The sequence below is a fragment of the Lineus longissimus genome, chromosome 11 (assembly GCF_910592395.1).
Source record: "Lineus longissimus chromosome 11, tnLinLong1.2, whole genome shotgun sequence".
Lineage (NCBI taxonomy): Eukaryota > Metazoa > Nemertea > Pilidiophora > Heteronemertea > Lineidae > Lineus > Lineus longissimus.
The window spans coordinates 18557743-18582608 of record NC_088318.1 but is presented as its reverse complement, the minus strand read 5'-3'; the positions used below and the strand labels follow the sequence as shown (position 1 = coordinate 18582608).

Genomic DNA, 24866 nt, shown 5'->3' with positions numbered 1-24866 from the left:
TATAAGTAGTCTCCCTGCATTCCCTTCCTATCCAAATAGGAACATCCATTGGTTGAACAACGGAACATGCCATGGAGGCCTCGGTCTACAAGGGATCAACCTCGGCAGCCTAATGAGGGCAAAGTAACAAGTCAAGACAGTCTTTCATTCTCCAAGTAACATGATCATGCATTTATTGGTTTCGCTCCAGATAAACTCTGATAGAAAATAATCTATATAATGAGCTCTATAGAAATATAGAAAAAACACAACATTCATCTCCAGACATGTTAAGGGAGAGGAACCCTACAAACTGTACAGAAAATGTCAGTCAACTTGACCCAGAGACACTTTTATCTGACTCTGTCCCATCCCTGCAAATAGTAATGGCAGAAGTGTCCCGAAAGACATCCGCTCCCCCCTTAGTGGTTGTGAAAAATCTCCCATCTTGGCTGCTGCAAGATTCCAGATGGCAGTACTATTCATGTTATGGTAAATTTCACTTGAAACCAGATGGTTCCACTTCATAGTTTTAGAGTTTGTGGTCCTGTGATAGCTCACTGTAATGCCTGAATCTACAACATCCTGAACCATCGCAGTTTTCCCACTTCCACAGGCCTTTGTGATGAGTAGCATGTTCTGACCCACTAACTTACATCAAAATCCATCCAACACCTGTTAAAACTTACAAGGGTACACGGAAACGGTCCTCAGCAGCGGCTTCCTGTGTCTCCATTACTTTTCACAACAGTGTTATAACCATTGGGAGGACATGAAGGCTATAGGTAAGCTATATGTAGATCTTGATTTACTATCATACTGTACAAATTTCACAAATACCAACTAGACAGCCACATTGTTTTAATTGAAACTGTTCGTATCAAAACTTCCATAAAACTGGGGTCCGATGCAAATCAAATTTTGAACTCGTTATCAATGAGATTAAATTATTATCATAATTAATACAAAATATTCTTAGAAAATTGCATTTTTCATATGTACCGCCTGGCGAAAAAGGTCTAGGCTTGTAAAGACACATGACAAAAACTTTTATCTTGATCTACAAGGGAATGTTTCTTTCGGTTGTCATGGTTACAGAGAAGTCAACAAGCTCTCTTAATAGTTGTCTCGAGAATATTCATCTACATCATGCATTTCAGTGAGTCACAGGTCCTGGTTAATTTTCAGGGAAGCCCTGTCAAGCTGGGAACATCAAGATGGAAGAGAACGCCCTGTTGACGAGTGTACCAGGTCTCACGTAATCACATCAACCCTTATCGACCAAGATGACAGAATCTATTAGAGCTCAATAAATCAATTCTTCCAACCCTACAATCAAAATGGTAGTCAACCATACACTACACATTTTCATAATCCAATACCATGGTACCATTTGGTTATAGGGTAGAGAGATACTAATGATCTATAACAACGCCTATCATAAATAACCGACCCAGTTTCACAGGCCGAGAAAGAAACATGTATAAAAGGTTCAGAGTTTTTACAAAGGAGGTGCGAAGAATTTTACAGTGTGTGAAAAATGGCGAGATCATGACTTGGTATCATATTAAATATTGTATTTACATCACCTTATTACAAGGTCAAATAACTTGTAACATCCTTTATAGTCCAAAGAAAGTTTGCCAGAATTCCAAGCAGATACAGATAAAGATCCCTTTCAGGAAGAATGAATAGAACAGCTTGGGCCAGTACTTTACTCTGACATGATCTCATGGGGGACGTTGGTCAATATTTATTCCATTGTCCCCAATTGAGAACTCACTCAAAACCCCTCTGCATTTTGATTTGATCCAATGAACTCCAGATACAAGAGATTCAGGCTCCGAAGTCTTTTACATTCTGGTGTTAACAGCTGGAGTCACACCCATTGAATAAACACTTTTTGATGAAACGTTTAATCATATCTATGAAATTCTGGCAAACTTCAAGTCGGGTTACATTTCAATCTCATTGCAAATTTACACTACAGAGTTCACATGTACCGTAACCCCATCGCTCACTCCACCTGAAGTTTGTCCGAATCTGCCATAGTTTTTACACCTTAATGTACATAACGTTTCAGGCAAACATTAAGTGAAGTGCAAGTTGTAGTCTTTTGCATCCTTGCTGTTCACCTACCAATTAGAAAGGTAACTAGACAGGACCCTTCGACTTTCAAGGAAAAGAATTATCAAAACCAAATCCTTGCGAAGCCTCTGCTAACTGCATCCAGGCAGAGGATAGTATGAGCTAGAAATCAGAGGCCTTAGAATGAATACTTCAACATTAGGACAAAGAGGCAAACAGAACGCTGTTCAAAACTTGGGAATTGTCCTACACACTCCTGCCATTTCAGTCGAGAAGAGACCTATTCTGAACCCTACCTCAAACTGAATACCAAGTTGTGGTTTGACATTCTGATCAGAGAAGTTAACATCTATTTTTTGACATGATTTTATAAAAGAATATCTCGTTTCTGCCCCACTATTATCAAGAATTCTTGCCGTAACAGATATTTCCCACTTTTATTCAGTCTTCACTCAGTCCATGAACTCCATGAAGATCAACCACAGCAACATAAGCGTGCATCCTACCTGAGACCAGCAGACCTAATTACAAATTCACATAATCACTAATAAATTCACCACACACTTTTGAATCAATCAGTTCCTCGCATATCCATACTTTAATTACATATAACATCTTAATTACATTTCTAATTTGGCGTATCACAGCCAGGCAGTGACCTTCTATAACCAGCGTGCAAAAATGCCAATGTCCCTCCAAAAGTCCTCCTCGATTGATCCAACCTGGTTTTGAAATGTGCCATTGGTGTACATGCCAGGGCCTGATGCTATGCTCCTCAATTCATGAAAATCATGTGCACTTTATAAATACTGACCAGAGAGAGTTGGGCCTACACAAGACACTTTTTGGAAGGAAGCCCATTAGCAAATGCCATCTACAGTAGAACTTCCATTATCCTTGGGACCGAGAAATGCTGACTTTAATAGGAGATGTTCCGATTACTGAGGTCAAATCACACCCACTTGCCAACCAAACCACTGTCCTCAAAGAAACAGTGTCCTCTAAGGGAGGTTCCATTGCAGTTTTGACTTATTCTATAGATCTGCACTGCCAAGGAGGGTAAAATGCTTCTACCAGTACCGCCCTGTTGTCAAGACCAACAGGCATGCTGCTGTCAGCGACAACCACAAACTTGACCAAAATACTTCAAATGATCAGGTTCCAAGAAAATAATTTGTAAGCCTCTCCGTAAAAGAGAACAGGCTGCACATGTCTTATATCTAGAGACAGAGTCAATTCTGTAACTTAACAAATTTGGATCAATGAAAAGAATTCCACCAGAACTGCCTTAGATGAAGAAGTTTAACACACAAAATGTTTCCTGCACAATGTCGGAACAATGTCTGTTCTACTTGAGATATGTCTGGTAGAGCAGTTTCGACTTAGCACTTTCTCGTTCCTGCTCCAGCAGAAAGATCAAGTCCCTGAGGTTGACACGTTTTGCTCGTGGACGTAACTGAAATGAAGAAAAGGAAATATTTGAGTAAATGTTGCTCGAAAGGTACTATTAGGCCAAGAATACTGATGTTTTCTTTAATAGAGGATGTGAGCCTGCATTAATTTTCAAATTTACCCAGAGTGGGATATCTACTTTTACCCAGCAGAGTTACGGTACTCGGGATAAAAAGACCATGGCCAGATGCCAAACCGGAGAGACACAAACTGTATGGACAATGAAGAACATCAACTTACTGCGTTCCTTTGTGAAGAGGATGAAGAGGATCCGGCAGCACTCAACGGAACATCGGGACCCTGCGATGTATTGACAGGTTCTGTTTTCCGCTTCTTGCGAGGACCGATAGCTGCTAATGCTGTGAGATTGGCCTCTCGCTGCCGTACTTCCTCCATCTCCATCTGCTGGAGCTGTGGTCAAGAGGAAACATGTTGATCACATCAGCAAGCAAGATCATAACAATAACAAAGTGAACGATTCCAATCCAAGTGTCCTCGTAACCCAGGCTGAGAACATGCAGCAGGGATTCTGATGACCTGTGCCCTTGCTCAATTGGCAGTCTTGATCTGCCACGTTGGAATCAATTCAAAACATAAAATTGACTTTGAATATTCTACCAGTACTCACCTCTTTGGCTTTTTGTTTTAACTTTAGCTGCTCAGGATCTTCATGTTTCGACCGACTCTGAAATGAAATCATAGACATCGTATAATATTAAAGACACTAAGTTTGAATCTTGAAAATCTGAGCACTTTTACTGAATGTCGACTTCAACTAGCCATAAAATACAGATCACAGCACACTCACCTTAGCTGCCCGTAATAATATTTCCCGTTCTGAGTCTTCGTGTCGTTTCTTTTCTAATTTATCTAACTCTTCTAAAAACTTCATTTGTAACCGTGATTCGTCGGTTGCTTCGAAACGTTGGTCCATCTGAAGAACACAATATGATTATTAGAACTGATTGGTTGAAACCTTTTATATCATAACATCCCATTTAAGAGTAAGTTTGAGCCACAAAGGGTAGATGATGATATAAAATTTACCTTGTGTAATTCTAATCTATGTTCTGATATAGTTCCTAATTTTTCAACCAGGTTTCGTAACCGTTCCTGTGATGCGTGAGAGACAAGGTGTGCCACCTCGGTGGGAACGTCTGATAAACCATGTTTTTTAGCTGAAATACAATAAGATACGAATATGATATGACATACATGTCATAAACATCAATACAGAAGGTTCTTATTCTCAGTAGATTTGTGCTGTTTTAGGCCATCTCTCTTCAGAAAGGAGATAACAGCAAAATGATGAAGCAGCCAGTGAAAGTTCTCAGATCATAGCAGAGAGGGGAAAGAACTTACCTATATTAGATATTCTATTTAACAAAGGAGCTGTGTTGAGAAAATATTCATCTTTACATGATCGCGTTTGTGCCCCAAATATTTCTGAACTTGATGCCAAAATATTGCGACTTTCTTCAGTCAAGTTGACCCCACCCATTGTGGCCACATCATTGATGTCATCGTCATCTCTGCAGAGAAAAGAAGAAATCGTTAAGAAGACATGGCCTTGAATTATGGGCCACATCTGGGCAAAGGGGGTAGTTCCCTTGTACCTAACACCCCACATTTGTACTGTACACACACATACATATGCTCTGGGATATGTGTCTGATAATCAAAGACAGCTTTAGCAGTGATAGTGTACAATAAAACAGGAAATCTTTCAGAACGTTAGTCTCTCTTCTACTTACTTCAGCGAATCATACTTCCTCTTCTCCTTGAGTTGTAACGGTGACGGATGATGAGTGGCGAGCACCTGGCTCCCAGGTTTAAATAAGTTTTTATTGACACCAATATTTTTTGCTGGTAAACGCTGCTGTGCCAACGTCAGTGGTGACATCTGAAAGAGAGAGAAGCGAATGATATCGACGATGCTCATTTACAACACTGTCTACAAAGCTAATACACATCCACCACTTATAAGTACGTCCTAAGAGTATATGATCCAAATCATGCACAAGAACCAACAGCATGCAGAAATGGCGACAGATACACTCTACCCAGGTCAAAATAAAACATCACCAAAATCAAAGCACAACTACCAGAGACGCTCCATTTGACATTTCAAAATGCCTCCACCTATAGTTTACAAATGTCGAGTGTTTACCTGTTGTGGGGCGGGTGCTAGTCTATTGTTGCTAGCCCTACCAACCTGCAGCTGGTTCATGACCTGCGACTGTGCCACACCGGTTGACGCTCTGGATGTTGCCAGCAACGGAGCAGTCACTCCCTCTATTGTCATTTTACCAAGTGACAGTGATTGTCGTAATAAGGGTAAACTTTTCTGAAAAGATGAAGAATGCAATGATTGTACATGTTATGTTAAGATACATCAACATCTTTTACAATTATCCACCATTAAGCACTCAGCAGGAAAGATAGATATTTTTCCAATTACACTCATTGTGACTTTGGATGTCAGACAATCATCGCAGACTAACCTTTAAAAATGGCACTAAATATGGCTGTGGGGATGACTTCAGCTCAATTTGTAATTTTGTGGTGAACATCTCTGGCTCAACACGACCATCCTGAAAATAGAGATTATTTTAGATACCAGTGTATTGTTTGTTGGGCAATTAAATTCTAAGACAGACAAAGTTCCGATGAGAAATTATTTCTCAAGGTACTTGAGATTTAGCTCCAATGTGTCATGCAGTGGAGCTATCAGGATATCAGTACTGTAAAGTCAGCCAGGAGCCATCATCCTCAACAGGACAGATAGCATATTCAATGTATCATCGAAGCTGCCATAAGAAAGTTGTGACATGTTCATGATTGTAAGATCGCAACTGCAATGCAAAGCTGGTACTCACAATCAGGCCTTGAATAAGAGTTTTGACATTCTCCACTGTTTTCTTTGGTTGACTGGACGCTAACTTGATGAGTGTTGTCAAAAAGTTTTTACACTTTTTCACATTTTCAAATTGTGCCTGTGCTGTGGAACCTGAAACCAAAATTTAATAGAACTATGCTACAAATCTTTAGCACGGATTGATGGCAGACTATCAAAACTGTACATCTTCTTGAGACATCACTCTGCTCATGAAACCAATAAAGAGTGGGTTTATCTTGCAGATTTAGGTCATCATGTCCAGATTAGTCTTTCCTACAAGGCTAATAACAGATCTAGCATTGAGGTATAAACTCAGTCCCAGAAACTGTCCCCGAGTATGACATACCCTGTTGTGACTGATGCATGACAGTTTGAGGTATTGCTTGACGTATCGTGGGCGGAGTGGCTGCTGATGAGATGGTCTGTGGGTGTCTGATGATCGTTGACGACATCTGGCTACGCGGCTGCAAGTAATCGACAAAATTGAGACGAGATTTAAATCACTGTGAGCAGAGATTTATCGATGACAACATGATAATTGCGCTGTTGAAATATGACCGCCAATTGGTTATATTGCAATCATTGCTCATAGCTCCATCGCAACCATTCAAATCCATTGTTTGTACAGCGCTATAGGCAATCCCATTTTGTTTATTCATTTGAACTTCACTTCAAGTATCAAGTGGTTGGAAAGCCTGTATTTGTGTCTCATAAGCCCATTATACACACATACCTGGATGACAATCTTCTGGCCCATTGTTGAAACTGTTGTAGCCCCCCCACTCGCCTGACTCGGTACAGGACCTGAACTACTTGGTGTTACCATGACGATCTGACCCTGCTCATTCTTGATGAAGACAGCATTTGGAGGAACCATCCCAGTCGGGATTGTTATTGTATTCTGAAAATAACATTAGGAAAACATGAACTTTTGATCTTTGATATTAAGGCTGGATTAGGAAAAACCCATGATACATCATTAAACCAAAAGAAAGTGATGATGAAAACTAGGACGGTCAAGGCACAGATTCTCCAGTTATTTATTAAATCCTTTCCCCACCAGCCATTTTGTCACCAGTTCAAGATACTGGAATGACCTCGCCAATCTTTCCCATCCACACTCTACATTGTACAAATACAAGCCTTAATTTTCAAGGTTCTTTAGAATCACAATAATAACAATGCAACAAAAACAATAACACAATAGCAATGTTTACAGCACTATACAACGTAAACACACGTTAAAATTCTACACAATCTTACCGTGCCTGGCCGCGGAGCAATAATTTGCTGAGGTTGCTGTATCCGAAGAGCTCCAGTATTTACAAGTCTTGGAGCCAATGTCTTTAACTGTGTACTTGACACAGTCATCCGAGGCGAATTCATAATCTGCACATGAGGTGACGTTGTCACTGAAGTCCGTACAACTGTTTGAGACCGCGATTGCGCTACTGATGATGCGATCTGACTGGTCATGCTGGTGTTGGCTGTCAAAGGCGATTGTCGTTGAGGGACACCAGTCACAACAGCCACAGGAGATCCTCTTGTGGTGTTAATAGAAATTGGAATTTTAACTTGTTGTGGATCCTGTTTTATCACAAACTGAGTTTTTGGCACATTTGAACTGACACCTATCGAGTCCGTGTCCATCTGATCACGTAGTATTTGTGCTTTATTGTTATTGTTTTGATTCATAGTTATAATAGTTGCAGGCGGAGGAGTCCGAGAAATCCCACTGTTAGTATTTGGCGACGGAACTGATCGCATCTGCTGCAACAAAGGGTTACTCACAGGGGCAGGCGAACCCGCTGAATTTGGGCTCGGAGAGTCACTACCTCGACAGGTTTGTATTTGAATTTGGCCAATTCTTCCACTCCCTGCAACAGAAACATGACCCGTTTGCGAACCTGCGGTGTTATTTATAGTCACAATACTGGCTCCACCTGTTGCATTAGGACCCGTTACTACAGTATTTAACCCTAATAATCGATTATCAGCAATAGTTTTATTGACAGTGCCAGGGTTTCCCGCATGGAGGCCCGAGTTTACGTTCAAGCCAGCATTCTGTCCGTCCATCACAGTTTGCACATCCGCAGCACGGGCACCTGCAGGCACATTTGTTTGGCCCGCGTCAACATGGTTCTTTTGCGAATTTGAGGCTGATTTTTGCTGCAGTGATTCCTTAGATGTTGGTGAAGCTAATTCGTTTGTAAGCGAGCCAACTAATGCGCTTATTGCATACTCATCGACCTCTGAATTTAGGAACTCATCGAGAGGATTGGCGGTCGCCATTTTCTGCCTCGCAAACTGCGAAATGAATTGCGCATGCGCGTAGACGCTAGGCCTAATGGGAAACCGTGTCGCCACCTATATCCGCGAAGCCCTCATTCATCGCCATTTTATGGTGAAGTTTCAGATTGTTGATAGAAGGCTTTAGAAATCCATCATCATCCTTCTTCCTCCGTGCTTGGGATTTATCAAACCCAGCCATGAGTGGAATTCCTTATATTGGCAGTAAAATTAGCCTAATATCAAAGGCTGAGATTCGATATGAAGGCACTTTGTACACGATAGATTCGGCGGAGTCGACTGTTACTCTGCAAAATGGTAAACAATACATTTCCACAGGCACTGCAAGTGCAAAGCAAGTGCTGTGTCATTTCATTTATACTACTACGCAGACTATGTCTTTATGTTGCCACGAGGCATTTTTCACCTTTCATGCCACAGGCACAGTTGTTGTCTAACCTTTCTTGTTACGGTCACACTCGCAGTCAGACGAGAGTGTCAGTGTAGATTAGAGAGTCCGAGCTTGTCGAGACTCGAGAGCGTCAAAGAAGTGCCAGTGACTGAGTGAGTGGCCTACGACACGAGTAGGCTAGGCCTAAATTTTTCCGGCTTCTCTAGTTTACGGTTGTGTTCACTCGCAGCATTGCGTCTTGCCATCAATGAAATATTGAATGGGGATAATTTGCCGTTGGACGATTGAATTGAAAAAATTGAAAGTGAAAGTCTCTACCTACTGCAGGTACCTTCTGCCTGCTGGTAGCACGTTTGGGGCCGTGATACAATGTAGATTATGTATTGCGGAAGTAGTGTATGGAATCGCTCTGGTATGTGCCATATTGACTATTGTGGTGTGCTGATTGATTAGAAGTAGTTGACAAAATCATGGTATTATTGTTACACTGCAGTTTAGTGTGAGAAACTGGGTCATGTTGGTATTCCAATTTTAATTGGTGGTGTGACGGAGCCAGATCATCGATCGAATGGGCTTGCTAGAACATGATTATCGAATAATTTGTGAACTTCTTATATTAAAGTGGTCTGTTTTCTTTTCTAGTAAGGTCACATGGTACTGAAGATCGCCTTGAGTCCTGTCCTATTCCTCCCCGGGATGAAGTGTATGAGTATATCATCTTTAGAGGAGGTGATATCAAGGACATTCATGTGTGTGAACCACCCAAACCTCCACCAGTCGATCCAGCAATCATTGAGGTAGGTGTAAGAGGAAGAAGGTTTCGGCTAGATCTTGAAGTTGACACTCATCTGGCAGGTGGTCTGATATCTTGAAGCGTCAGTTCTGTCCGTGGTTTGCTGGGTGACATTTTGAACGTGAGTCTTATGAAGAGGACTGATGAAACTCTTGGTGTTATTATCGCTGTTTCAATGAGACGCTGCCTCACGTTTTTGGTGTTTTGTTATTGGAACTGTCAACTTGATTATTTCAGACCTCTCAAGTGAAGCCCAAGCCACAACCATGTGATCACGGGCAACCCCAAGTTGCAAGTGGTTATGGCCAGTACACGCCGTTTGGTAATTCGCCCATGAACCTTGGTGGTTACAGTCAGTTTGGTCGGCCTGGTGCTGCTCCTGGTAGTCAGCTGCCTCCTCCTGGTCAGCAGCAAATACCGCAGCCCCAGCCTCACCTACCACCACATAGCCATCCTCACGGACACGGACATGGTCATTTCCAGCATGGAGTGCAGCAGCCTCAACCTCCTGTCCAGCCGCCTCCAGGCCAAGGTGAGCAAAATGAGCGTGTGTGATGTCATACTGTCCTTAAGGATTCCTGGTGGTGTTTTGCTTGGCTCCTGCTTAATTTGGTTGCACTGTGAAGTTGGTGCGTACTGTACTTCAGTAGTCCATGGTGCAGTGTGAAGAAAAAAAGAATGTCACAATTTGTTTTACTTGGCCTCAAGTGTGAGTTGTGATCAAAGTTTGGTCACTTTGCATAATCTGAATAGTAGACATACCTTTGTGATGCCATAAGTTTGCCTGTAGCAGTCTGTTTCGAAATATTCATGTGTTATCCAGGTCATCATTCCCGTGGTCCAGCACCAACTGTGAGTGTGACCTATAAGTCTACATCAACCTCCACTACTACTGATCAGGGTAGCCAGACTACCAAGTCTAGGCCCCGAAAGAGACTTGCCTCAAAATCTGGTAACATTTGATCAAGATCTGATTTGGCACCAAATAACCAAACTTGTTTCTAATATCAAATGTCAGGCGAACTGCAAGTGCAATGACATCTCCCTCTCCCCTGTAAATCCCATCCCTCATCACCACCATAACTCAATCATCCACCAGGCGCTGAGGCTAACAGGGCAGGATTTGTATCATATTCCTCGCAAAAGAATCGTGGTGATTACTTTTGCAGTTGTTCAGGTTGCAGGGGTAACGGCATATTATCTAATCAGTCGTCACCCCTTCCATTTTACTGAACATTTGTTATGCATGAGTGATGTCGCATAGGAACAAAAGGATTTTGCCTTTGGTTTGACACCATGAATAATTTCTGCCATCTGACTGCTGAGGCAGAAATCTGGCAATAACTGCAATGGCCTCCGATTCTTTTGAGCTCACACACAAGTTCCCCTGCCTTTGCATTTTCCCGACCCTGTTCTGTAACTCCAACTGTTTTCAGGGTGGACACATCAGCATCAGCACCCACAAGATGTACATGTACACTTACAGCATGGTCAGTAATTTTCAATTTCTGGGCAGGTTCTAGTATTCCACACAGCACTAGTCTCCTTTCACCTTCTTTCAAAGTGATAAAAGCATCTTTGGGTGGGCTTGACCTCTTACTGCAGTTGGCAAGAATGAACGACGGGGTGTTCGGAATGTAATGCTGATTTGATGTGTCCCTTTCACGGATTGTCATCACATGGTCGGGTATCTTGCCTTTGTGACTACCACATGGGTAGATTAATCCTTGGTTTATTGGTGACTTTATATTTACAGCTTACCCTTGAAGGCTTTCACAAGTTTGATTCTTGTCTTTCTAACACTTCACTAGTGACTGCATGTCTATCCTCTTCCCTCCTCACAACATTTGTGAATCTTGACAGTAAAAAGTCAAATATCCTGATCAGACTTACCTTTAAAAAGTATCACTGATAAGAATGGAGGACAACAAATCAATTATGTTTCTCCTCAGCAGAGCAACTAAGATTAAGAATCATTCAAGTGAATGTAAAGTACTTTGATGGGATAAGATATCCATTCAGTTTAGCTCCAACACCAATGTGTGTGTTGAATTGAAAAGTTAATTTTTGTGATCTTTACTCTTCTTTGTCAAATCAGGATCTCGTGGTTCAACGCCCACACAAGGTCGCAAATCGCCTAATGACGACTCGGGTCACATGGCAGATAACATCGAGCATGAACAACATCACCAAATCCACCAGCATCATCCTCATCAGCAACGGCCCCTACGTAACAACCATGATGAGCATCATCATGAACATCATGACCGAGACATGGAGAGGGACGATCGCCAAGCTCAGAGACAGCGTGGTGGTGGATATCATCGTCCTAGAGGGCGTGGAGGTCAGCGAGGCGGTCCAGGTCATCCTGGAGAGCAGCGCCACCAGGGGGAGCAGAGGCATCCGGGGGATCGTCAACCGGGAGACCGAGATCGTCATCCTCATCCTGGTAAGAATCTTTGAAACTTTGTAAATAATTTGTTTTCTCTGGTTTCAAGCCACAATACAGGAGTAAGAATGTACCTGTCCTTGTTTTGATAACGCTGGTCTTTCTCTAAAACTCATATTTGACACATTTTGTATTTTAGCTCAAATAAATCGAGGACGTGGTCGGCGACCACCGCCAGGTCTTGACAGAAGACAGAAAGAACCTTTGAAGTTTGAGACCGAGTTTGACTTTGAAGAATCGAATGCCAAATTTGACAAGGAAGAGTTAGAGAAGGAGCTGAAGAAGCTGACTCTGAGTAAGTTCACTTTCTTGCCACTTGCTGGTGGATTTGTCAGACTCGAATCACTTGGTCAGTATTTCCAGGCACCTTCAATCTATTCCTTAGAACCTTAATCTAAATGTGTTTTGTTGTGAAATTGGAGAACCTGAAGTTGAATTCGTATTTGGGCTACTTTCTTAACTCACTTCATACTGCGCCAACTTTCATGGTTAAACGCTCGAGTGATGATTCTCATGGATTGTTACAGACGACAAGGTGGTGAACGGTGATAACAAAGAGACAAATAGTCAGGTCTCCGAAGACGAGGAAGAGGAAGAGCCTGTCTGCTATAACAAGACAAAGTCGTTCTTCGACAGCATCAGCTGTGAGGCCACGGAGAGAGCAAAGGGGTAGGTCAGCTGTCTTAGTCACATCAATTGAACCTTATGTTTGGAGTACAGTAGAACCTCTGTATTAAGGACACCCTCGGGACTGACTTGTACTGTCCTTTATAGAGAGGTGTCCTGTATCATGTTCAGGCCCTCCTCCCTCATATCGTAAGTCTTGTTGCTGCAAGCCCTTCTCCGGTGAGAGATGATGATAAGTCATGTCTGAGAATGGCTCTACAGCACAGGTGTAATAGGTTGATCTCAGAATGTTCATCTGTTTTTCAGTGTTCATACACGACCAAACTGGAGAGAAGAACGGAAAATTAATTCTGAAACGTTTGGCGTGAACAGCACAAAGGAATTCAATCGTCATCGATTCAGCCGTGGTGGGCGTGGCCGAGGTGGTTATCAACAAGGTTACAGGGGGCGTGGACGAGGAAGAGGTAGGAGCAAGTTTGGCATGATTGTGACCCATGAAGCACGTCATGAAATTAGAGACCGTGTAATTGAAAGTTCCCCTTCCTGACCTTAGAATAATAGATGCTTGAATCAGAAGGTTTACAATAAACAATTATCGGTATCATTACTGTCAAGCAGTGATATATAAGTTTCTAATATCCAAAACGACTGTTGTTATGCATAGTTGTACAAATTCTTGATACACCATCTTGCTGAAAGTTTCTGTTGTTGGTTATCCAGGCTATGGAGGTGGTCGGCCCCAGGGTGGTCGTGGTGGCAGACGGGACTATGGTTATGGTTACAATAATCAACAATACAGACAGAACAGCGTAAGTATAGAACACTCGTTGAAGTTTTGGCACTCGTAGGGTTTCCTCATCTAATCAGTGAGTGCATGTGTTATACGACGACGAGTTGTCTGAACCGTCATCTCCTTGACTTGTAAGACTAGAGTGGAAATTTGAAACTTGACCAGTGCTTTGAGTAATTTGTAGGAACACAAGTAGAAAGTGGTGAACTGTTGAGTTTGAGCTTATCCCCCTCTCATTGTGGAAGGATTGATGTTTTTGCCAGTTACTGCATTGAGCCATTTTGTTTGTTCTTCAAGGGTGAATCTCAGCAGAAACGGCAGCCAAGAGAAAGAGTGGAAGGCAACGAACGCCAGGATGTTCCCCCGCAATAGTCGTAACGCTGAATGATGCAATGTAATTGTTAATCCAGTTTTGTGAGAGGTGCTGCGAGTTTCAAAATGTAGATAGCAGCTCTCAGAACTTTGTGTTAGATGACCAAGGTGTTAGAGTCTGCTCTTTGAGGTTTTAGGGAGCTCCCTGACCATTGCAATGCTATGCTAGAGTTGATGCATCTGTATATAGGAAACTAGCTGTGATCAGTTGAGAATGAGGCCTTGGATGCAGGAAAGACAAGTTTTGTTGTGGGAAATTGTGTTCGGATAAAATTTGGTTCTCAAATTGACTAATAGTGTCTTGTTTGATGTAAAGTTCTTTTTAATGCATTATAATTTACTTTGAGTAATGCGTTGAGAATGCTGAAGATCGCTTGCAAAAATATTGAAAAGTACGGAGTAAATTATTTGGTCAAAAATATTGAAAAACAGAACTGTCTGCAAATTGTAACTGATAGCCCTCATAGAGGGTTTGCAGCTGTGGACATGTAAAGCTTGATCCACACTGGGTCATTTATCACAGCATGAAGTGTGGCTATTCGATTGTCTTGAACAAACTCCATTCACTTGACTTCTAGAATAATGGTCGAACAGTATTGAGCATGTTGTTTTCTTGCATTCTGTTTTCTTGGCCGATTCGTAAATTCACAAGATTTGGAGACGAAGGAGGTGGATGTTTGGTCGCCTGAAGATTTCCTAGTAAGAGCGACACATTTACCTGTTGTGAACCTTGATATTTACATGTAGTTGTATTACGTGGGTATGAGACTCTTACAGAGAGTGTGACCCATAATGAAGTGGACATGGCACTGCCTGAATAAGTAATTTAGTAAGAGCAGCAACGTTCGCCATTGTAAGTTCAGACAGAGTTGTTGAAATTATTTCATGCATTTAAACTAGAACCTTCCATTGATGGCTTATGATCTGGTCACCATCAAGACTACTTCTGCAAATACCTCTACTAATTATCAAAGCTTAGAGCATATGAACACTTGAGGGCCACAAGGAAGCTCCTGCAACTTGTTGGAGACTTGCGTAGATCTTCCCCAACTGTAACTGTAAACCTATCATTGTATAATTTTTCTGTTATTTATGAAATGGACCTCTTGTGCAAAAGTCGCCAGTCCTTCTTCAGTTGTCGACTTCAGTCCTGTTTCACCAGTCTGTTCTCAAAGATTTCTGCAACTCTGGTTGGTCTTGAATATATATTTATTGCCAAAGGCTCACTTAACAGGGATTTGAGGTTTCGAGTTGAAAGATTTTTTCCATTTTCATTCAGTCTCTTTCATATCATCTAGACTTGTGAGAAAACCCCCCAATCTTTCCTCCGAAAACTGGGGGTATTCTTTAAACTTGTAAATTGTGACTCACTCACTTGTTGAAGTCATATGGCAGCTAATATTCAATGAATTTGTTACATTTCTTTAGCATTTGTGTTAAAAAATTCATCCCAGCTTTATTTACATTGACAAAGGCTAACCAAAAAGTCATCGGGAGTCAGTGGAATCTCCTATGAAATGGGGTGTGTTTATATCATTAAAAATATCCTTGGTTCTCGGAAGGACTGATGTATAATCGCAAGAAGTATTGGTTAAGTCGATATTTAATTTATTTGAACAGGGACTGCTTTAGGAGGCATTTTCCAATTTTCTTGCACTTATTTCAGTTTGATATATTCTCCCTGCCTCATACACATATGTAGTTGTCCAAGAATTCTTTTCATGTTGTAGTGAATATGACTACTAAAACTAGACACGCAGCAAAGGTTTGGTCATCTTGTAGATGAAAGAGTTATGCTTCTGGTCCAGCTGATTTAAATGACACCATGAGGAATAGTCACAATGTTCAGACCCTGCAGAACTTGTGATTGAAACATACAAACGAAAATTGCTTGGCGGCCCAATTTGTGGTCACCACCATTGATAACCTTTCTTGCACAACGGTTGTTTTGGTCATCAAATGACCTGGCGAAACCTTTGCTCTGTTGTTTACTTGACCAGAGGTTGACTATTCAAAGGAGGTAACAATACGGAGCTTTGTACTTGGGTTGTCAAGGACGTTGATACTCTTTTCAAAAAACAATGAAATAAATATACGCATACATATAAAAAGTAGTTTGAGTTGTCTCTGCTCCTTCAAAATCCAAGTTGTGTATGTGACTGCCGCAATGGGCATCCTTGTTGCTGGGAGAGCAGCCGCCGTCTTCTCGGTATCCTGGAGGCACATAGCTGGTTAATACCATTGTATTCATGGCTGGAGGCAGCTACCCCTGTGACAATCATGAAGTGAATAGATTGTGACGTCCTCTGTTATAAATCCATCCCAATATGACAGTTCTTACATCACATATAACATGACATTCGAATTTTGATTAGTTTATTTGTCAAAGACCCATAGGACAACAATACGATAACGATTTACAGTGATTTTCTTTGAGAGATTACAGGATTATCAAAAGGCCAACAAAGGAGGGGACATGTACGGAAAAGGAGGCCCTGGTCAATGAGAGAACTTTTGGATGTTTCCGAACGGCCAAACTGACCGGGACATGTAAGGAAGAGGAGGCTCTGGTCAATGAAAGAATAGGGGATGTTTCCATTGCTAAACATTCAGTGCGACCAGCACCTCCTTACTGTCCTCACACACATGTATCCCTTGGCATCTCTCCATGGCTTATATGACTGTCCAAGTCATTATAAACATTCTCGCCTTCCTTCTTCTGAAGCGAAATTTCCTTCTCATCGTCGGTGCTGATCACGGACTTCCTTTTGATCCTGCGCTTGCTGTCTTCCACCCCTTTGTAGATCTGGTTGTAGAGGAACACGTCAATCAGCTCAAAGAGGCTGATCACACTGCCGCCCACGAACAAACCCATCGAACCACCAATGTCACCTGCGAGTAGACAATCGAAAATATATCAAAAGATGTTGGATAAAATGTCATTCACACATATTATACTGGTATAGCATCCTGAAAAGTCCGTGCATACCCAGTCATGAAATTCGGGAACTTACTGAGTAAGGCATAGACGGTATAAGAAGCCTGTTGTTCAATCAACTCGTAGTTCATCGCTTCGAAGTAGATCACAAGAGAAATGAAGTTCTCCCTGTAAGCAGAAAAAACAAATTACGCAATATGTATTTCCGAACACAAGGGTGCGATTATATAGAGTTCACGTTTTGACATGAAGAACGAACAAGTCACTGATTTCCACTGAAGAGTGGGCGAGGTCACTCACTTAACTCGTGATCAATTAATCATGACAAGTGACAACGTGAACCCTATATAACTCCGGTCTGCGAGAGGTACCAATGATGTCCACGCATGTCTCGCATAGGGTACTACTTCCTTTTTCTGTGGATATGTCATATTAGGTGCCTTTGAGGTGAGGCATATCTCAGTACAAGTGTCTTCGTTTGAATTACATTTCCTGAATTAGAAGTAGTTAGCAGTTAGCGCGAACTGGACTGCTCTTTTCACCTGGATCATTTTGTACTTACTCATAAAACGTTTCATCAATTGCATTACCATCCACATAATCCTTCATGTCATTGACCACTTGGTAGAAAGCAGCGTTAAATGGTTCCTGGGTATCCTCGATCTTCTGGCCAAGAGCTGACCAGGATTTGGAAACGCTGACCACCTCATCGATTTCTCTGGCGTCATCGGTATTTCTAAAGCTTTCTTCGCTTACCCATCCCGGTTCAAAGTGCTGGCGATATACCATCGTATCCTGATCTTTCATTACCTTCTCCTTCATGAGGATTTCCATGAACTGTTCGTGGATCCATTCCCATTTTGACACAATATTGTCCACCTGGCTGAACACGTCGTCCAGGTATTCATATGTCGTCTGCGTAGTGTCTCGTGTTTTCGGATCAATGAAACCGGCGGCTAAGTCCATCTTACTATCACTCGAGTCCTTTCTGTAGGCGTCCGCCTGCTCTATCAATCTCCCCAAAGGCGGCCAAAGCTTTTTCACAGTTCTACTAGACATTCTGTTAATGCTTTCGAGCTCTGCATAAATCTTAACGAAACCATCATCAACTTTCTCATAAATGTCGTCCAGATCTTGAATGAATGAATTCATCTCTCGCAGAGGTTGAGAGAAGATATCAGTCATCAGAACGCTCCTGTTACCCAAAAAGTCCCCCATAAGACCAATGTACCTTCGCCTCAGATCTGCAACTTGTGATTCCTTGAACTCGCCCATGTAAGCCATTAAAGCAGTGTTGTTTAAAGTGGTGTAAAAACTCTTCAATGCAAACAGAGTCATGTAGAGACCATCTCTGGTTTGCATATTGCCAAAGTCGTTAAAACCGGAAGCTATTGCTTTGAATAATCTGTTCTTTGGTATCAACTTGAGATGGGCATCCCAAGATCTGTTCTGGTAACGGTATGGCGTCTCGAACATCATTGTTCCATTGTTGTAAGAGTCAACACACTGATAGAGCGCGTGAAAGCACAGTTCAATCACCTTCAACTTCGCCTCTAGAATCTCCTCAAGCGCTTCAAGGCGAACCCGTCGCTCTGGCTCCCTCAAATCCACAGTCCCTTCGTCAAACAACGCTTGCAATTTCCTCAGACGCGCAACAAAATGAGTGAAAAACTGCAAATAACTAGACGAAACCTCAGAAAAGTACATTTCATCATTGTACTCCGTGAATCGGAAGAAGTTCTTTCTGACAATGAACCGTTGGAAATCATACACTTCTCTGATTCCTTTGAATATGTTCGCGATGTTCTTCTGTATGATCTTCGTCGCATCATTCTGTTTCTTGGACAGATCCGGCAGATCCGTCCACAGAAGTTTTTCCATCTTTCTCCCGTAGTTGACGAAATCGTTCAAGATTTTAACGTCTCTGATCTTGAACTCTGGATCAGTCGCACGTAGTGTGTCACGTGCTACCATCAGCTTCTTGGACAGCCTCCTCTTTATGTCATCTTTAAGTAACTTGTCGATGTCAAAGTCTGACGCTTGTAAGTAAGTGAATCTTGGTTTGAAGGTGATTGTCTCGCAGGGAGGACGACAGTCACATATCATCTCCTGGACAACATCAAATTCAACTGAAAGGAAAAGTGATTTAGTCACAGCAAAGTTTTATTATGGACGACAAATAAACATGAATTTCTCCATGGAGAATTCTCCCCCCCCCCCCCCCCTTTAAACGTAGTCCATCACCCGTCACCCCTTCCATTTGCCAGATTAACTACGAATGCGACAATCCAAATTATTGGTTTATTTTGCTCGAATGGCGAACCACGAAATTTGGCATGTTGGGAAAGTGACTTACTCTGCATCTTCCTGTGTAATGCTGCATACTGGTAGAGGGTACATACTGGACCCTTTCCTGAAAAATGTGGAGTAGAATTGCAGAGACATTAGCGATATTCCACGTTGAGCATGATAAGGCATTTTTCTCTTCTTCTTCATTAACTGGCTCATCATAAGCATCCGGCACAGCGATTTTCGTCTTTTAGTGGCATTTGCTATTCAAAGGTCACCTATCATTTCGAAGCAACTGCAAGTACCTTACTTTACGAAAATGTACGACTGAAACAGCTTTTTTTCATTGGCGAACCTACCTTTCATGTAAGGCATTCGGCACGATGTGCGGTTCACGAAAAACTTGGTAAAACATTCTGTATGGCAGGCCCTGGCGGAGTATTTCGGGTAAGAGTCAAGTTTTTGGTCAGTGGTGCAATTCCCGTATGGCTGTGAAAGTCGTCGCATCTGAAGATCAATAAAAAGATGATCATTTTCACGCTTTTCATGTGAGACACGTCGGAGACTTCCAATGTTTTGTGGGTCACGCACGGTATGTGTCGCATGAGCAAGTAGAAGGGGAAATGTACTGAAAAGGAGAGGTTCAAGTGGAAATTTAAAAAGCTTTGGCACCTTCACGCATCAAGTAATTAAAAGCGCTACTTTCCACCTTTTCCATACATATTACATGTTCCCATCTTGTTGCTCGCGCGACACACATTTAGCGCTCGTTACCGTGACTTCTACGAGTACAAATCGAGAATTAAAACGTTACTCTGTGTGAGTTGTTGACTTTTATTGGCGACCAATCTTACCACGACGACACTAGTTCCAGCAAAGGTATGTGATCCCGCAGCAACTCCTTGACCTTGACCTTTCAGGACGGGGATATCATTGTCATCGTACAGGAGAATTTTCAATCCTGCAGCGAAGTTTGGGCCAATCATATTCTCGTACTGTTCTATATTCAAATACAGCGTAAGAGCTGTCTCCGCGTTTGCCCCTGGAAAAGAGTAAATCTGAATTTACTAACCAAGGCGAAAACGCTCTCTGTTTATAAGTCCTTTGTGCTCCAGAGAATTACATCGCTTCCATTCGTCATTTTCCTCAAGCAGGACTTCCTGACAAGTTTTGACCGAAAGGACCTTACTTACCCGACTCATCCAAAACAAGAGGTTTGTCGAACGGATTGTGATTGAAGGCGAAGCAGACACCGCGATCTGTCATGACCTGGGTAAAGTTATCCAAACCACAGCTTCTTCCTTTCCATGTGCATCTTTAATGAGAACCAATAGTTATTAGACTCGGATTTGAAGATGAAACATGTACTGAGTATCTTGTGTCGAAAGTCGCCAGACAGCAGTGCCATCACGAGCAGGGTCGGAGAAGCGAACATTAACCCCTGATTTCCTCAGGGTGCAGCAGTGCATGTCCTACAAGACTGTCCCCTGCACTAGGCATGGAAGGATATTATATATATGACAGAAAAGCTGGCCCGCAGAGACCGATGTCGAGAAAAAGACCTTGAACGGACTAGCCACTTCATCTCCGCCATAGGACTGAAGAAACAGTGCATACAGCCTGAACGCAGAAGATGAAGAAGGATCATGTTTCACCTACTTAACGATCATGTCCTCCTTCCTGTGTTGCGTATCTAACAAGAGTTTCTCCATTGTCATGTTGGCCATGCCATGGTTCACCAGGATGTCCAGCCTCCTCGGGTCCCCCTCCTCTAACTCGTAGAACTCATCCAACATGGGTTTGTAACCAAGACTGTCAGCCTTGGTGATCCTGAAGAAATACGATCATGCGGGGAGGAACTAGGAAATAGTCCAAGCTCTGTTACATGGTAACAGAGCGTAGTTTTTGAACTTTTAGTCTGTTGGGGCTAAATGACTCGATTGTATTTTTAGCCAAAAGAAGAATCATAGAGCCTCAAAGATTTTGGTATGGAGGCATATATCTCTTAGTCTGGCGGCAAGCGGCAAGCGATGGATGTTAAAACCATGTTTTGAAATGGAAGCCCACCAGCGGAGAACACATTCAACGTATACTTAAGTTTTTCAACATTTCAACATTTCAACAGCTACATAGGTGTACATGTCCATGAAAGGAATAGCCTACTACGATAAACATACTTTTGTTTCTTTATAAAAAGTCTTACTTAAATTCAAGTTGAAGCTGTTATCGCAGACCCAAGTGAGATTAACCCTTACCGGAACGAGTTTTGGTTGCAAAGCAGAACTGCGGGGAATTTCAGCGTTGTGTTAAAGTTGACCTCAACCTTTACTGTGACTGGTCTCGACATGTAATGAATCACTCGGTCTATGACTTGATTCGAAAAAAACCCAGCAGCCACCAGGAATAGCATCAGCCATAGAATTCTGGAATACAAATGAGAAACACTCATCAAGACTGCTTTTCCCTCTTTAGTCTTTTGTCGGGTCGGTCAGTAGAAGTTCTCAAACTTTATTTTCCAACAAACAACGTAAAACTTAGGTCTTCCCCTCTATACAGCAGAGCGTGGCGTATCTCCGAGATAAGACTATGACTTTCTGACCACCACGTTGGTTCTCCCTCTATACAGCAGAGCGTGGCGTATCTCCGAGATAAGACTATGACTTTCTGACCACCACGTTGGTTCTCCCTCTACAGCTGAGCGTGGCGTATCTCCGAGATAAGGCTATGACTTTCTGACCACCACGTTGGTTCTCCCTCTACAGCTGAGCGTGGCGTATCTCCGAGATAAGGCTATGACTTTCTGACCACCACGTTGGTTCTCCCTCTACAGCTGAGCGTGGCGTATCTCCGAGATTAGGCTATGACTTTCTGACCACCACGTTGGTTCTCCCTCTATACAGCAGAGCGTGGCGTATCTCCGAGATTAGGCTATGACTTTCTGACCACCACGTTGGTTCTCCCTCTATACAGCAGAGCGTGGCGTATCTCCGAGATAAGGCTATGACTTTCTGACCACCACGTTGGTTCTGTGTGGGTGTATTTTAGAGACAAACCAAATACGGAGGATGGTGGAATAATATGGATGAGTAAGCTGTGAAAGTTGCTACGAATAATTCAATCCCTATTATGAGAGTAACAAAAGAGTTATGAAGGATAAACGTAATACGTCAACATGTAGCAAAATATAGAAAATATTGATAGTGACTGACACGTTACCATTAGCCGTATAACCATTAGCAGTAATTGCAATATGAAAGTCAGATTGGATTAATTTCATAAATGAAGTGCAAGGCTGGCCGAGTACCAATTTTTTTCTATACTGTATAGCCATTTTTATCTCCCAGAGCAGACAAGAGATGGTTTCTGAAATGCAGTCATTGATTGAAATGTATTTTGGGATAAAAAGTGCAGGTTGTCATGACAATAGGGGCTTTTTTGCGGGCATGTAATAGTGGTGTCCAGCATGCGCACCGTCATCGACCACGACAATGGTTCAGAAAATTTTATCTCTCCCTTATTACTGAGCCAGAGATTAATCAGACTATCTGTTAAGGGAACGCCGATTTGGTGACCATTAAAAAAATCTCCTTGGGAATCAAACGCGTCGCCTCGAGAGTATGCGGCAGGTACCATCCAATGTGTCACCACGAGGCTAAAAGCATTAATAATGACATGAGCGATGCATCATGGGAGAAGTTGGAAATCATTAATGGGCGATCAGGGGACATCTGACTTGAATTATAATCAAATATACAAACCGACGCATCAATAATGTTTGGATGAAAACATTCACTCTTATGCACATATACAGCGAACGTACGCTTTCTTTGCGATACATTGAGCGAGATATACAAAATCAAGTAGTTCTAGGATTATAGGCTCTGATCCGCAACGCTGTACATCCTCTTGTAGTGGGGCGGGGCCGGTCTTTTCTAGGGTTTTGATATGATCTATTATATACTATAGCAAACTGACTATAGACATCATCGGTCCTTTTTTTCAAACATGGAACGGACATGCCAGGTTTGATAAATACTACCGATCACAGCTAATTGCCCAAACACATAAACATTTATGCTTACCTTCTTAACTTTGAAACCGAATCTCTGTCAAAGACATAGCGAATGCCATGAATCGTTGTATTTTGTGTAAATTCGAAAATGATGTCGCCCCAGGACCTAGATGGCGCCGCCATTTTATCTACGTCACAAGAAACTGTTGACGATTCTTTGCAATGCATTTAACTGTCGTTTCCTCTACGTAAGTCTAAATTTTTTTAATCCAAATTCTAGATTGAAAAGTATTTAATGTCAAATTGAAGGGAAGTGGAATGATGATGTACGTTCAAGTAATCTCTGCCGAAGTCATCTCATAAGGCATAACACGACTGTGGTTAAAACACGTTGCAAGAACAGTGTTAATGTTATCTCCAATGACATCTCTCCAACTTCGTGGCAGGACTGTTAAAATGAAAACGGCAATACGTTGGCAAGGAAGAAATGACGAACAATTGACTGTTGAACCAGCAACACTGATTTGTTTTCAGCGGCATGAACTTGACTGTTGAACTTGAACATTGCTTTTCACAAAGTAACCATTGTATGATATGATTTTTTGCCAAAAACATATTTTAATGCCGACTCGTGCCGAGTGCGGTGATTTCCCTCGAGATGAGGTGATGTCTGGTCCTAAACAATTCTGAGAATTTCATTATGGTTATTGAACATATTATTACCAATAAATTATTCCTTCATCCAATCGAGGGAGAACTTTTCATCAAATTATAGTGATTGATTAAGTATTAAATAGGTACTCGTATATGTCGGCCTATCATCGGCAGCGAAAGTGAAACAATCAAACTGGAAGGTATTTGGTCCAGCCAGTAAGGGGAGGCTATATGCAGGAGCCAGTTAAGTCGGGTTAAGGTCAATCACCGACAGGTGTCTTCTATCTCACACGACATCAACACCAATCACGCTTGTACGAGGAGTGTAATTGCTGAATCAAACATAACAAAGACACATGACACTGCATAATAGTTGAAGATCTGTCAAGATCTGAAGATTATCAATTTGACTCCTGCCTGTAGTCCTCTGTTTGTTCAAGCATCAGTTATCAATGTAACTTTTAACAAACTTCCAAGTTCCTGATTTACACAATTATGTGTTCCAAAAGCAGCGCCAGAAAAAAGGTGTTGTTGAACACACGATTATATATACCTCCTACTTTACGAATATGTCGTCAACACAAACTCTTTTGAAGAACTGTGCTCTAATCGCTAACGCGTTTTGAAACTCCCCTCCTGATCCTGAAATACATATCAACACATGTTTCTCGCAAAAGTATTCGCCAAATGACCAGTTTAACAACCTATCCAAAGGAAAGATAGTATCACGGAGAAACCTGAGCACGTTTAGACGCTTTCACACTAAGCTGCAGCCTTCCACCTCCTGGCATGAAGAGAGACTCCTCCGGTCATGATGTATGTG

The 24866-nt window shown here is 42.0% G+C and overlaps 3 protein-coding genes across 5 annotated transcripts; 1 reads left to right on the top strand and 2 right to left on the bottom strand.

Annotated features, from left to right (window-relative positions):
- Positions 1–142: 142 nt before the first annotated feature.
- On the bottom strand, positions 143–8710 carry LOC135495733 (transcription initiation factor TFIID subunit 4-like). Its single transcript, XM_064784612.1, has 13 exons — positions 7682–8710; positions 7152–7319; positions 6765–6882; positions 6399–6529; positions 6024–6113; positions 5690–5866; positions 5274–5422; positions 4882–5051; positions 4567–4697; positions 4328–4453; positions 4148–4204; positions 3760–3930; positions 143–3523 (listed from the first exon to the last, which is right to left on the bottom strand). Exons 1-13 carry the CDS (start codon positions 8708–8710, stop codon positions 3416–3418), a joined length of 2625 nt encoding a protein of 874 aa, XP_064640682.1. The 3' UTR covers positions 143–3415.
- Positions 8711–8804: 94 nt separating this feature from the next.
- Positions 8805–16246, top strand: LOC135495377 (protein LSM14 homolog car-1-like). Of its 2 annotated transcripts, XM_064783918.1 has the most exons (10): positions 8805–9025; positions 9762–9916; positions 10150–10444; positions 11349–11402; positions 12011–12361; positions 12501–12656; positions 12889–13030; positions 13295–13452; positions 13709–13797; positions 14076–16246. In XM_064783918.1, exons 1-10 carry the CDS (start codon positions 8908–8910, stop codon positions 14148–14150), a joined length of 1593 nt encoding a protein of 530 aa, XP_064639988.1. In that variant the 5' UTR covers positions 8805–8907; the 3' UTR covers positions 14151–16246. The 2 variants fall into 2 exon arrangements, with proteins under 2 accessions (XP_064639988.1, XP_064639989.1); XM_064783919.1 differs by lacking the exon at positions 11349–11402.
- A 139-nt stretch (positions 16247–16385) lies between these two features.
- Positions 16386–24822, bottom strand: LOC135495376 (uncharacterized). 2 transcript variants are annotated; one of them, XM_064783915.1, is made up of 11 exons: positions 24113–24822; positions 23460–23837; positions 21633–21800; positions 21037–21207; positions 20571–20692; positions 20232–20419; positions 19737–19884; positions 19445–19501; positions 17651–19217; positions 17165–17256; positions 16386–17042 (listed from the first exon to the last, which is right to left on the bottom strand). In XM_064783915.1, exons 2-11 carry the CDS (start codon positions 23615–23617, stop codon positions 16789–16791), a joined length of 2925 nt encoding a protein of 974 aa, XP_064639985.1. In that variant the 5' UTR covers positions 23618–23837; positions 24113–24822; the 3' UTR covers positions 16386–16788. The 2 variants fall into 2 exon arrangements, with proteins under 2 accessions (XP_064639985.1, XP_064639986.1); XM_064783916.1 differs by having other exon boundaries at positions 24597–24822.
- Positions 24823–24866: the final 44 nt, after the last annotated feature.